At 53.7% G+C, this 12,452-nt stretch overlaps 6 protein-coding genes across 6 annotated transcripts; 3 read left to right on the forward strand and 3 right to left on the reverse strand.

The window, feature by feature from the left end:
• Nucleotides 1–1,163: 1,163 nt before the first annotated feature.
• On the forward strand, nt 1,164–1,796 carry CH63R_03413 (uncharacterized protein; the record flags this gene model as incomplete). Its single annotated transcript, XM_018298388.1, has 1 exon — nt 1,164–1,796. The coding sequence occupies one exon, from the start codon at nt 1,164–1,166 to the stop codon at nt 1,794–1,796; it is 633 nt and encodes a 210-aa protein (XP_018163204.1).
• Nucleotides 1,797–2,566: 770 nt separating this feature from the next.
• CH63R_03414 (Phosphoribosylaminoimidazole-succinocarboxamide synthase) lies at nt 2,567–3,673 on the reverse strand (the record flags this gene model as incomplete). The annotated part of the gene is made up of 1 exon (XM_018298389.1): nt 2,567–3,673. One exon carries the CDS (start codon nt 3,671–3,673, stop codon nt 2,567–2,569), a length of 1,107 nt encoding a protein of 368 aa, XP_018163205.1.
• Nucleotides 3,674–3,908: 235 nt separating this feature from the next.
• Nucleotides 3,909–4,616, reverse strand: CH63R_03415 (Phosphoribosylaminoimidazole-succinocarboxamide synthase; the record flags this gene model as incomplete). The annotated part of the gene is made up of 1 exon (XM_018298390.1): nt 3,909–4,616. The coding sequence occupies one exon, from the start codon at nt 4,614–4,616 to the stop codon at nt 3,909–3,911; it is 708 nt and encodes a 235-aa protein (XP_018163206.1).
• A 1,740-nt stretch (nt 4,617–6,356) lies between these two features.
• On the reverse strand, nt 6,357–6,821 carry CH63R_03416 (uncharacterized protein; the record flags this gene model as incomplete). The annotated part of the gene is made up of 1 exon (XM_018298391.1): nt 6,357–6,821. The coding sequence occupies one exon, from the start codon at nt 6,819–6,821 to the stop codon at nt 6,357–6,359; it is 465 nt and encodes a 154-aa protein (XP_018163207.1).
• A 3,792-nt stretch (nt 6,822–10,613) lies between these two features.
• CH63R_03417 (Membrane transporter) lies at nt 10,614–11,271 on the forward strand (the record flags this gene model as incomplete). Its single annotated transcript, XM_018298392.1, has 2 exons — nt 10,614–10,816; nt 10,926–11,271. The coding sequence occupies 2 exons, from the start codon at nt 10,614–10,616 to the stop codon at nt 11,269–11,271; spliced, it is 549 nt and encodes a 182-aa protein (XP_018163208.1).
• Nucleotides 11,272–11,565: 294 nt separating this feature from the next.
• On the forward strand, nt 11,566–12,429 carry CH63R_03418 (Fluconazole resistance protein; the record flags this gene model as incomplete). Its single annotated transcript, XM_018298393.1, has 2 exons — nt 11,566–11,887; nt 11,969–12,429. 2 exons carry the CDS (start codon nt 11,566–11,568, stop codon nt 12,427–12,429), a joined length of 783 nt encoding a protein of 260 aa, XP_018163209.1.
• Nucleotides 12,430–12,452: the final 23 nt, after the last annotated feature.

Raw genomic sequence — 12,452 nt, forward strand, 5'->3', positions numbered from 1 at the left:
GCATTGGGCTTATCGAAGCCCAGACATTCACGACAGCCATCATGAAGCAGCTGACGCCATGCGTGGCTGTATATGAAGGTTTTGGTTGAAATGTGCGTAAGAACACTTGGCATGCGTTCGCAACTGCGAAGGGGCGTCATCAACGAAGACGTCGTCGTCGTTGAACTACTCATGCGTCACTCACACACAGCCAGGCTAGTCCCGTCAGTCCTTTACCACACGAGCCACACTCCCGGCCAAGGATTTCACTCCCACGGATCCAGCACGACGGGCCGGCCCCCGTGTGGGTGTGTTTACTATGCCTGGGCTCTCGACTGCGCGGTACTTTGCTCTGCTGAGGGTTGCCCGAAAATCACAACGCATTGGTTCGGCTCAGTGCTCACCAACTCTTCCTGCACTTCAACCCCGGCCAACCAACACCCATTGGTGGATCTGGGACCCCCCCCCCCCCCTCTCACCCCCCTTTGGACTAAGCTATTCGCGAATGTTGACTGGCAGTAATCATGTGGGCGTCTTGCAGGGTCATGGCACCATGTTGTCGTGTCCTCACTGGCTACGGGCCTCGATGGCTTGCAGGCGGGTTGCATGGTCTTTCGAGGTGTCAGGCGCGGCCGTACGACATCCACGGGCCAAGTAAGAGGTGTCAAAACAAGGTTAGTCACGTCTTGGTCCCTTGGCCTGCCTTATCCGAATGTGTTCATGGGGGCCCCTTCTTGTCAGTTGCGAGGCCTTGCGTCGCTGCAGTCCCCGTTCTTGTCTTGCACGTAGTGTGCTGGAACGGGTGGCGTCTCCGTTCAGATGGGACCCCCCATTGGGGACCGGCTGGCTGGCTCTTAGGAAAGTAGGTATGTATGTGTTGTTATGTGTTGGGTATTCCTTGGCAGACGAAGATTGGAACTGTAAGATGGGCAACGCAGGTCATCCCGCGGGCCACACCCAGCCTGCTTCCTTGCACTTGTTGGATAAGAGTAAGACGTTTTGCACATTCTGTAGCTGTCTGTCTCTGAGCGGCTCAACCATGTCATACGATCTTCAGCAGCTTCAAGCCTACTTTGTGCATTGATTTGATAGCGAGCGGTTCTGCGATTTGCTTGTGTTTTCTTGAAATCATTCCCTCTCCCAACAGACTGCTTACCAGCCAACCTCATGCGGTTCAGTCAGCAATGCACACCTCCCCGACTCCGATCTCGCTGCTACCCCTCGAGACCCCTCATCTGGCTGCTGCCCGACAGGAGGAGATGGTGGTCCATGTCATAACTCAGACGATTTATCGCCCGAGCACCACCTTTGTCACGTACGTGACCCTGGGCAGTGTGCCGCCAACTTCGAATTCGGACAGAGGAAACCCGGCGGAGCCACCGCCGGCGGCAGCCTCTCCGACGGTAGCCCGGGAGCCACCTCCAGACCGGTCGAGCGGCTCGCTATCGAGCGTCCAGATCGGAGGCATCCTAGGAGGCATCGTCGCCTTTGTGGCCATCGCCCTCATCGCCTGGTTCTGCGTCTCGCAGAAGCCGCGGAGAAGACCGCCTCTGGACTTCTGGTGGTATTCCGATTATGATTCGTCCACGGAGAGCAACAGTACGCCGCCTCCGCCGTTGGGTCCGAGAAGACAAAGGGGAGTTCGACCTCGCGTGCCGCCGGAATTTCAAATGCCGACGCACTTTCAAATGCCGCCGCCGCCGCCACCGCCGGCCATCCACGTGAATCGTTACAAAAGCTGGAACCCTACTTTTAACGGACCGTTCCGGCGACAACAGCCACCACCGCCACATCGGTACCGGGCGAGAGCACCTTGAGCCCCGCCTCTCGTGCTGTTTGTAGCACGGTTTCTAGTTATCGGGCGTATGGAAGCATGTTGATTTTGCGACATCGTGCTGGAGCGGTGTGGAGAGTGGTTGATGGTCGGTCAGCAGTCAGGCTAATAATGCATTGTGGTGCCGGGGCACATCGAGCGAGGGACATGCGAGCCGGCGACGAGGTTCCGGACGTGAAGAAACACAACATGACGTGAAACGTGGAGACTTTGTAGCGTCCATAAATTTGATACCCGAGTAGTTAAGAGAAACGTTTTCCGGCCCTACTTTAATCATTTCAGCGCCTAGTTATGTCAGGCTCTTTGTCTCGCCTCATTTTGTCTTCCTGTACGACGTCGCCTTAGTCTTTAACTAGTATTTCTACTTACTTGCAGAGAGCAGGAATCAACACTATAAAATTGAAGGAGATGATATTTGGCTTCTCCCCTGATCCTATAAAGCAAACGTTTGCAATACACAGTCGTCAACCTGACTTGTTAGGTCGTGTTGGTAGATCTTCCTAAGTATCTTGACTACGAATGGAATCGAAAATCACCCAGATCTAATTACATCCATCCATTTTCTATCTCACGATAACCATATCGCAAGTAGACCAGATGCCACATTATCCGTTCGAGTATAATGAATCCGCCTTGCCGGCCTTGAGTCTGCTTGGCAACTAACCACCACCAGCAACGGAATAATACTGAGAAAAGGAATAGGAACCAAACTCCTTTTGCCCGAGATTTTGAACTTGTACATCAATGGTTTACCTAATTGCCTTCTTCAGGTTGCTCCTCTTCATTTTGGTGCGGGTGATTGAAAATGTTTCCATCATCATGCGTCACCATCGTGTCTTCGGATGCCGATACCAATTTATCATACGAGATCGATCCATTGCCAACCACAATCTCAAGCCATTTAGCAATGCCCTCCTCCTCCCCAAGTTCTGATTCCACCACTTCCAACCTACGAGCCAGATGAGTAGGTCGCACCGCAGGCAGCCGTTCGGGCTCTTCGTCTGTGATACCGAAAGCATAGTACTCCCGGTCCGGTACTTTTGCGTATCCAAGGCGAAAGCGACTCAGCTGCAACTCTAGGCGGTGTTGCATGTACCACCGCTTGCTTTTCTCTCCTTCCACCTCCACGTGCAATGGATCGGCGAGTGGCGACTCTCGCTGTGCGTTTTCGGTTGCAGCTGGGTGCAAGAGGCTGCTCGTCGATGACCATGACACAATGTCCGCTATTGAAAGATAGTCGCGTGGGGTTCGTCGGAATACGGATGCGAGCAGCAGCTCATACACGATCGACCCAGCGCACGCGGCGAGCCCGACGATGATGACGATGAAGAGCGGCATCGAGAAGCAGATAACACAGCTGCCGCCAGACTCTCCGGGGTATCTGGAGTATACAACAATACTGTTTCCAACCAGGGTGGGAAAAGAGCGCTGGATAAGTTCCCAGATAACGACGCGTACGAGCTTCCAGTGCTTGTTTCTGAAGGCGTCGTAGATCTTGACCGGCAGAAACGAGGATGTGTAGTTGAGAAGCAGCGTATGTTTTGCTGGGCCGCCCTTAGGACTTGCCATTTGAGCCAAAGGCTCCGTGTGTGCCACGAAGATGGACAGCGAAGCCCAAAAGTCCGACAGAACGCCCACCACGCTGGTCAGAACTACGTCGAGGATGAGGTTGGCATGGCTACGGGATAGCCCCGACGGTTCCCAACAGTAACTTCGGTGTGGGGTGAGCTCCGGAGTAATGGAGACGCCAAGGATGAATAGAATCATGAGAAGAAAAGCCAGAGAGAAGTGGACATAGACCGAGACGGGGTTCGCCACAGACCAGGCGGAGTTGTAGCGTATCAAGGCAAGCTCTTTCATGGGGATCATTGAAGTTTTCCGAGTATCTGTAGAATGATTACGTCAGTTTATACTTGTGACATCTTCTCGCAAGGGTAAACAATATACCTGATGGATGCTGCCCATCCTCAGGACATGGGAGTTGCGTAGTCGCCTCCTCCTTACTTGCATGGGTATCATCCCCAAGACTGGCCGAGCGATTGTCTGTGTGTCCATTGGATGGGTGTTGTGCTGCAAAAATTGCCTTAGCTGATGCCTATATATCGAAGGAAATCTTGGCACAAGAAGAAAAGGGATCAAAAGGCTTACCAGATGCATCGGTGCCGAAGCCATGCCAGAAGTCGCCGTTTTCTCTCCTCCAGTAGCCGAGGTGCAGACGAGTGTCCCCCAGCTCTTGAATCATAGACTGCCTATCCGCAATCGATGAACCCTCGAAGTTGTTCACAAAGTTGCAGTGCCGGAAAAGGACCAAAATGTCTGCTATCGAGACTGGATCCCATCGCAGACCAGTCGGGCGTTTCCAGAGGTATGCTACAACGACGAGGAGATACAGTTGCGCGATGCTGTAGAACACCAAAAGCGTGTAACACGCCCAGTCGTTGACGTGAAGATACGGATCATCCGAACTTGCACTCTCGTACAAAAGAGCCGACTTCAGACCAAGCACCGCATAACTCGGATAGTAGATGAAATAGGCGGAAAGCAACATCCAGCTTCTCGTCTTCCATGCGTCACGCAGTCTCGGGGCGGGATAGTAGCTTCTGAGTATCGTTTCTGCGGCCGTTGCGCCTTGCTTGCGGGCACAGAGAATGAAGGGTGTCATCCTGGAGAGGTTCAGAAGGATCGCTTCGAGGTGGGCAACCGTAGCGGTCCCGAGGAGGATGAGCGCCGCTGTCAGGACGGAGTAGGATGGCGTGCTGACGATGAAGGCGGGCTTCTGCTGGAATGTGATCAAACCACCCATGATTCCGCAGTTGATGATGAAGAAACCGAAAAGACCCTTTTTGGTAAGAATAAATGGCAGATAGTCCAGCCTATCCCATTCATCTCGAGCATGCTCAACAGTCAGGCTTGGACCGGGCGAGTCTTCTTGGATTCGTAAATTAGCGATTCTGCCTGTTGGGCGACTTTGCTTCTTCACATACCGTTGATGGCTTCCTTGTCCCTTTCATGTCCTTCCCGCAAATTGAGGGAGGTTTGGCTCCCGGCGCGCGTTGATCCCCGCAAGAAGCTCTCAGCCTGATTTGCTGTGGAAGCCATCTCGTTCTGCTAAATGCTGAGGGCTTTAGCGGCCGTGAGTGACGGGGTTGGTAAGTGTGAGACGCCATTGTGACCGCTTTTCACAGTCGGAGCACCGCACAGAGGTTACTATTATATATGGACGTGACACGGTGAGGGGGAGACGGGGGCCGAAAGATGTAAATGCACAATCTCAAATGGTTCCAGGCCGGCATGCGTGGCTATTTTGCCGCCAGTCATTCTCACGACTGACAAATTGTCGTATGCAGGCTACAGCCTCGCCCTTTTCTGCTCATTCTGCTCCAATAAACCGAGACATCAGCTGCGGCTCGCAAACATGACTGGAACCTCATTCGTAGCCGGAAGCCCTGATTCATGCTGTGCGACCACAGTCAGCAAGCCGTTCGTATGTCTGCATTGGCTGCATTGGCTGATGTGCGGCTGTCTGCGTTTTGAGAGGGCGTATTTTCGGTTGTCTGATCACAACGTTCGTTCATTGGGCCTCATCTTGAAAACCCCCCACGCCCGTTGGGGCTGATGAAGTAATGTGGCGCTCGGCGTAGGACTATTTTAAGTCGTTGCACTTGCAGCGTTGCCTTACAAGCTGGACGCCTGATGCGGTTTCTTGCCTTGCTTACCCGGCAATGTGATGCCTCCGAGGTAGACTCTGAGCAGCAAGGTCGCTGGCGGCTGTCTTGAATCGCCAATTCTGTCGTTCTGGGCGGCCGTGTCACCCATCGCCCCAAGATCGCGCGGACAGGACGAGCAGACTACAGGGCTAAGGGGGCCGACTGCTTCTATTATACAGGGCGGTATTTGTTGAGCTTGATTTGAGTCTGATATTGAAGAAAGACGTAGGACAAGATGGCCGTTCTGAGAGTACGCTGCCGAGATACTGCAGTTGAGGGTCACACACTCGCTTCAGACCCCGTACACCGTGTCTCTACACTAGTTATTCCACACCTGGCCTGCTGTTCAGGAGGCGCCGGCCATGGCTGTGCCCCTCACTGAGAACGATTGTTTCGTCTTGGGTGGTTGAAGAAACAAGGACTCGATGGAGATAGTGTCGTCTTTCCTGTAGTTTCTATTTTGTGTTGTAAAATGGACCCAATGTTGGAGGCCTGGGGGCCATTTTGGCACTGTAAAGATCCGCCGGTCTTGTATGGCGAGGGGTTGATGATCAACAATCAGGCTATCCTAATATGAAGCGGAACGGAAGGCGACAAAAGTGAAGAGGCAGAACATCCCTACGGAAGATGGGAGAAATAGCATCCATGAACCAGGAACTGAGATCAACCTAGAAGACGGATATGTTTCCTAGCATTCATGATGTGTCGTGATGGGTGCAGACGCCCTATATAAGCCGGATTTGCTGCACTGCAAGTGTGTTTCAACTTTTGCGCCATTCATCACATGATGTTACTTCCAACGCTCTGATGACCCCCCGTATGTTTCTTTACCTCCTCTACTCCTCTTTTTCAACTGTGATTCCTGCCCTCAACTTGTCCCACAACTCAGGAAACTCCTCAAATTTTGCGATGTCTTCGACTCGCAAATGGTTCGCCGCACCTTCGACACTCGCGCCACGATTGACCAGCATCGAAACGATCTCCAGTTCTTCTTTACTCGGGATGAATCGTCCCCGAGTTGAGTTTTTCCACGTGCCGAGAGCAAGGTGCAATGCCGTGAAACCACCTCCCGGCGTTGGTACACGATAGAATCCATCTTGGGTCGCGTTCTGGATCGGGGCGGCCGTGCTTGCATCCACGTCGACGTTCCTCTGAAGCATCAAGCGAACGGTCTCGGCGACGCCAGCCGTGGCTGCAAGGTGGAGAGTTGTCACCGTCAAGGCATCCCCGTACCATACACTAGACGGTGAGTACCAGCAGTCGCTGATTTTGATTTTTGTGAGTCTCGAGGCCGCAGTCATCGCAGACGCGCCACCCTCGAGTAGCAGTCGAGCTGCTTTTTTACGACCATGAAATGCTGCATAATGAAGTGGTGTCCATTGCCATTCGTCCAGCACATCGACTGTAGCGCCGTTCATGAGCAACGTATCGACAATGCACGGGTGCCCTCCATATGCTGCATAATGAAGAGGTGCCCATTGCCGTTCGTCCAGCACGTCGACAGCAGCGCCTGAGTTGACCCAGGTCTCGACGGTGAATGTGTGGCCTTTCTCGGCTGCAACATGGAGCGGTCGTCGCCCTGTTTCGTCTCCAAGGTCCGGATCTGCACCACAATCCAAGAGATGCTTGACGAAAATAAGTTTGGTCGAACTGGCGGCATGTGAAAGTATAGTCACCCCTCGTAGAGGTTTATTGATCTGGTCGGACAAGAGGAGGGCTTTGCAGACCGCAGCAAAAAGACTTTCGTCCCCCAAGATCTCTGGAGATTCAGGGTGATGCCGCCAGTGGGCCCTAAAGGTTTTGTTCTTCGCACAGCCCAGGATTATCTTCAATACACCAAGTTGTTGGCTTAAACAAGCCTGCAGAAAGGCGTCAACCTCGGCTTGGGATGAAGATTTGATAAGGAGGAGTAGTGTAGCCTTCGATCCAGCGTCAAAACGACAAGTGGCTGTCGATGCGGCATGAATAAGTAGACAACAGCTTCTAGCAATACAAAACATGGTCAGCCTGAGATGACTGTCTTGGTTATGCTCTTCTCTGTTTGCCATTTCCTTGTCTTTTCTACAAGTAGATAGAGTATGCAAGGGAGGGCTTTTCCCAAACATGACAAGTACTTATGGAGCCATCAATCAGGTCCATTCTAAGTCAACCAATGACCTTTTGGCCAAGAACAAGGCCTGTTCCTGTTGCTATGCGCCTCCGTTGGGCTCAGCCGAACATGACCGGTCCAAACTCCAAATTGCCATAGTCAAGCCATTCGAGCATGGGGTCAAGAGGCTCATCCGGGGCTATTGTGTCCGCCGGCGGTGGGCTGGTAGGTTCGAGGATTTCGTCCACCATCTGTGACAGGCGTCGTTGAGCATCTTTGCAGAACTGGTAGTCGCCATGACTCGGACTGACCACCCATGACAAGTTGGACAAAAAGACGCACAAGTTACGAATGGTCTCGGCGGTCGGCAACTGTGCGGGTGGTCTCCCTCGGGCTCGTCTTGATCTGTGCAGCTCTTGGGCCAACACCGTCGCACTTGGAATCCCGTAATACAGGGTCTGTTGATCAGCTTAGGAAAAAGCCCCCCAAAAGATCGCTGGTAAGAGGGTCGTTCCACGTACAATCCAGGAGTAGTCTCGAATGAGGTCGATCTTTGACACTCGATACCTAGTCGCTTCGACAACCGTGGCCAGGATTTGCCGAGCAGTCTCCAGGAAGGCACCTCGGCTTTCACTCGCATGCTGTGCTACATATTGCAGCAGAAGAAAACGGCCATGGAGGAAGTCGAGATATATGGACAGTATTGTGAAGGTGTTGGCGTCGAAATGGCTTTCGGTCTGGTCGTGTTTAAAGCGGTCGTATCGCAGAAAGTTGGGGCACTGCTCCCAGCTGGACTGGGCTTCGTCTAGAATGTGACTGCGTTTCTCCTTGTTAGATATGGATTCGGTAGTTACATAGCTTGGGGTCAGATTAGAGATTACTTCGCCTTTGGTAATTTTTCGTGATTGTATGGCGCCGCAGTCGACTCTACGACCTTGGCTTTGAACACGGCGAGTAGGAGACGGATGCGTACAAGGCTTGTTCGGTGAGCCCGCCCTTGCGGATCCCAACCACCTGGTGCCAGCTCTTCAATAGCGTTGGCGAGAGAGGAGGAATCTCCGACTAGGACACCATCGCTGAGATCCAACGGCGGAACCAAGCTGCAGTGTCAGTAGTTCAACAGAGGAGGTCGCCCCAAGAACGTGGCGACGCACTTGTCGACGTAGAAGGCGGTGGCGAAGCAGCCCCGTTTCAACTGGGCGAGAAAGACAGGTTCGATGTCATCCGCCTGACCGTGGTTGTGAAGGTCTGAGAAGTAAACCGTGGCAGAAAGATCTCCGAGACGTCGCCATGCTTGATAACCTACGACAGAGTCAGTGTGAAACTGCCCCGACAGACAGACAGCTAGCTAGCTAATAGAAGACTGCCAGAGAAAACCGTACTTGAATCGCCGTGTTGCTGCGTCTTCAACATCAAGTCGTTGACCTGCAAGGAGACTAAAAGCTCGTTTGAGCAAGATGCTCTAGTAAAAAAGGACAGGCAAAGGTCGCTGGCTTCGGATATCTGGGACAAGAGAGTTGAGTGGGCAGGTAAGTGGCTCTCTATAAATAGGGGATCGTCGCTGGGAGTTGCAACGAGAGCCCGACCGGCCACGGCGAAGACGTTGCCGACGGCCTCCCAGCGGAGACTCTCTCCCGTGAAAAGAGAGACGTACTCTTCTGCTGTCATGGAACGGTGGGAGGGGACTAACGGGTGGGAGGAGTTTTCAAAGATCCGAGTGGACACCTGGCCGAGGTGTCTCTCTAACCCATCCAAGGGGGTCTGGTCAAGCACCTTTCGAAGGGACCGTAGGATGTCGTCCAGAATCTTGTGGGGGAGTAGGGGTACTCGGGATCTTTGGTAGGACTCCCGGATCAACGAATCGCACGCACGGTGTGAGTGCAAGAGCTTCAAGACTTTGACTCCGGACAAGACGTCTACAGAAGAGCAGAGCGTTGATTCTGTTGCAGCTATTTGCGCGAGAGGCACCACCTCGGCACCCAGTGAGGTTGCTGCTGCTGCATCTGAGCATTCTTGTTGGTCCGTTGGAAGCAGTTCACCTGTTTCCAGGCGACTACGATGGGATCAGCTATACTCCAGGTTGCATCTCATCATATTCATAGCAACTGCTTTCCTCCACCTTGCTCCGATGCTTACACCACCATGTATGTAACCGCCGCACACTAGAGATCAAAGCACTCCAGGTGCAGGATCAGGGGGGCAAGGCCACGGCATGTCTAGATGGGGGTTTGACAGAGCTGGTTACGGACCTCGGATTGGCATCACCAGCAACGCCTGAGGCCATCCTCTGCGGTGTATGGCTGGATGTCCTGTGGCGGGCGGAAGACATCGGGGCAGGGTGATAGAAGCACTGGCCTGCAATATTCCGGTCGAGGCACCGCTGGCACACGGGTCGCACATGGTCGCATCGCGTTTTCCATTTCCGACAAGGCTCGCATGATTGCGGCTTTCCGTTGCGGCGATACATGACGGTCACTCAGTAATACATGCAAAACGACTGGGTTCGAGTTGTCGGAGTAGAGTCGGAGTAGAAACCGGGGGGGATGGTTGTTGTTGTTGTTGTTGGTGACAAAAGCAACAACGGCGGGGAAAGGTTGCGGCTGTCAATCTTGATACGGAATACGGAATCAGTATTCAGGCCATGGGTCGAACGGGCCCACATATCGGATACATCTTTCGGAGTAAGATTAATCTCTTGGGGATCACCGCCCATTATATCCGTATGCCGGTCGAGTACTCCGGTCGAACAGGCACTCCGAACTGCCCCCCCCCCTTGCCGCTATTCCGAAAGGCCTGTCCGCCTCTGCATCCATCTCGTTGTTGTTGTTGCCTCTTCTCTTGCTCTAAGCACGCTTTACAATGATGCGTCATCTTCTCCAACGAGTGAGCGTGCCAGTACCCGTACTTAAAGCACATAGGGTTCGTTCAATGTGTCTTGTTGGGAAGAGACATGCATCCGCAACTATACAGATTCTTCTCCGAAATAATTCCTTCCTAAATGACCATGGCCGCTCCCTTCCATGAAGACCCCGAGAAGGCCAACAGCCAAGTCCAACCACCTTGCGAGGATGCGGCAGGAGACTTGACGCTGGATGCAATCGAGATGGTTGATTGGGATGGCGAGGCCGACCCCGCGAATCCTCGCAATTGGCCGGCACGGCGGAGGTGGGGGAATGTCTGTCTGATCTCAATGATCACCATCATAACGTACGTGAGGAGAAGCGCGATGGGAACCGTCGAGAATCACGGCGTTGAGGCTTCCTTTTTCTCTTTTTCTTCTCCTTCTCCTGCTAATACCCGTGCCTACACAACCCAGACCGCTCGCATCATCCATGTTCGCACCGGCCGTTCCCGACATGATGAAGGAGTTCCGCGACGACAGCTCCGCCATGGCCTCCCTCGTTGTCTCGGTCTACGTCGTCGGCTTCGCTCTGGGCCCGCTCGTGTTCGCACCCCTCTCGGAAATCTACGGCCGGCTATACGTGTATCATGTTTGCAACGTCCTTTTCCTCGTCTTCACGGCGGGGTGCGCCCTGAGCACGCAGACGGGCATGTTTGTCGCTTTCCGCCTGCTCGCCGGGTGCGTGGGAGCCACCCCGATGGTTCTCGGGGGCGGCTCCATCGCCGACATCATCCCCCCGAGCGGCGAGGGACGGCCATGACCCTCTGGGGCGCGGGGCAGCTGTTCGGACCGGCAAGTGCGCCCATTGCAATACAAATATTACACAGACAAAACCCTTGCCCTTGCGCTAACCACCGGCCGTGCAATGTAGGTGATTGGGCCTGTTGGAGGCGGTTTCTTAAACGAGGCGGCTGGATGGCGGTGGATCTTTTGGGTCATTCTGATCTTGGTGAGTGATTCACTCACACAGGGAACACAAATTTGACCGACTATCATCTGACGGGCAGCTTCAACGGCGTAGGGCGGGGCGATCACTGCCGCGGGGCTTCTCTTCATGCGTGAGACGTGCGCTCCAATTCTGCTGGCACAAAAGGCCAAACGCCTTCGGCGGATGACGGGAGATGGTAGATATCAGTCCCGGCATGAGATGGAGCATGGATCGGTGACCAAGGCGCTCCGGGTCGCCCTATTCCGTCCAATACGCCTGTTGTTCACCAAGCCCATACTTTTCGTTCTGTCAGTCGACGCCTCCATCGTGTACGGGTATCTGTATCTCGTCTTTACGACGTTGACCTTTTTTTACAAAAGTCTATACGGCTTCTCTTCGGGAACTGCTGGGCTGACCTTCCTGGGAATTGGCATTGGCATGTTTGTTGGTACGTCGAATCATCCTCCACCCCGTGCGGTCCTTGAATTCTCCTCTAGCAAAACGTGAGTCTAACATTGGCATCGCAAAGGCTTGGTGTCCGTTGGTGTGGTATCAGACAAGATCGCCGTGCGGAGACAGCGCGTCCGGGAGCTGAAGCCAGAGGACAGGCTACCTCTCTTGGTTCCCGGTGCGTTCCTCATACCGATCGGTCTGTTTTGGTATGGCTGGGCCCTCGAAATTCGTGCATTCTGGCTGGTTCCGCTCCTGGGGATGGGCGTATTTGGCGCCGGCATCATAGCCACGTTTGTTCCCATCCAAATGTACCTCATCGATACGTTCCATGATCATGCGGCCTCGGCGTTGGCGGGGCTGGCGATGATGAGAAGCACCGTAGGAGCCACACTCCCCCTGGCAGAGGGGCAGATGTCCGAGACTCTAGGTCACGGCTGGGGGAATAGCCTGCTTGGTTTCGTTGCTTTGGCCCTGACCCCGATACCATTCTTGTTTATCAGATACGGCGAGAGGCTGAGAACGGGGAAATCTGGCTAGACGAGGAAGTCAATACCGACATA

This window comes from Colletotrichum higginsianum, chromosome 2 (genome assembly GCF_001672515.1).
Source record: "Colletotrichum higginsianum IMI 349063 chromosome 2, whole genome shotgun sequence".
Classification (NCBI taxonomy): Eukaryota; Fungi; Ascomycota; class Sordariomycetes; order Glomerellales; family Glomerellaceae; genus Colletotrichum; species Colletotrichum higginsianum.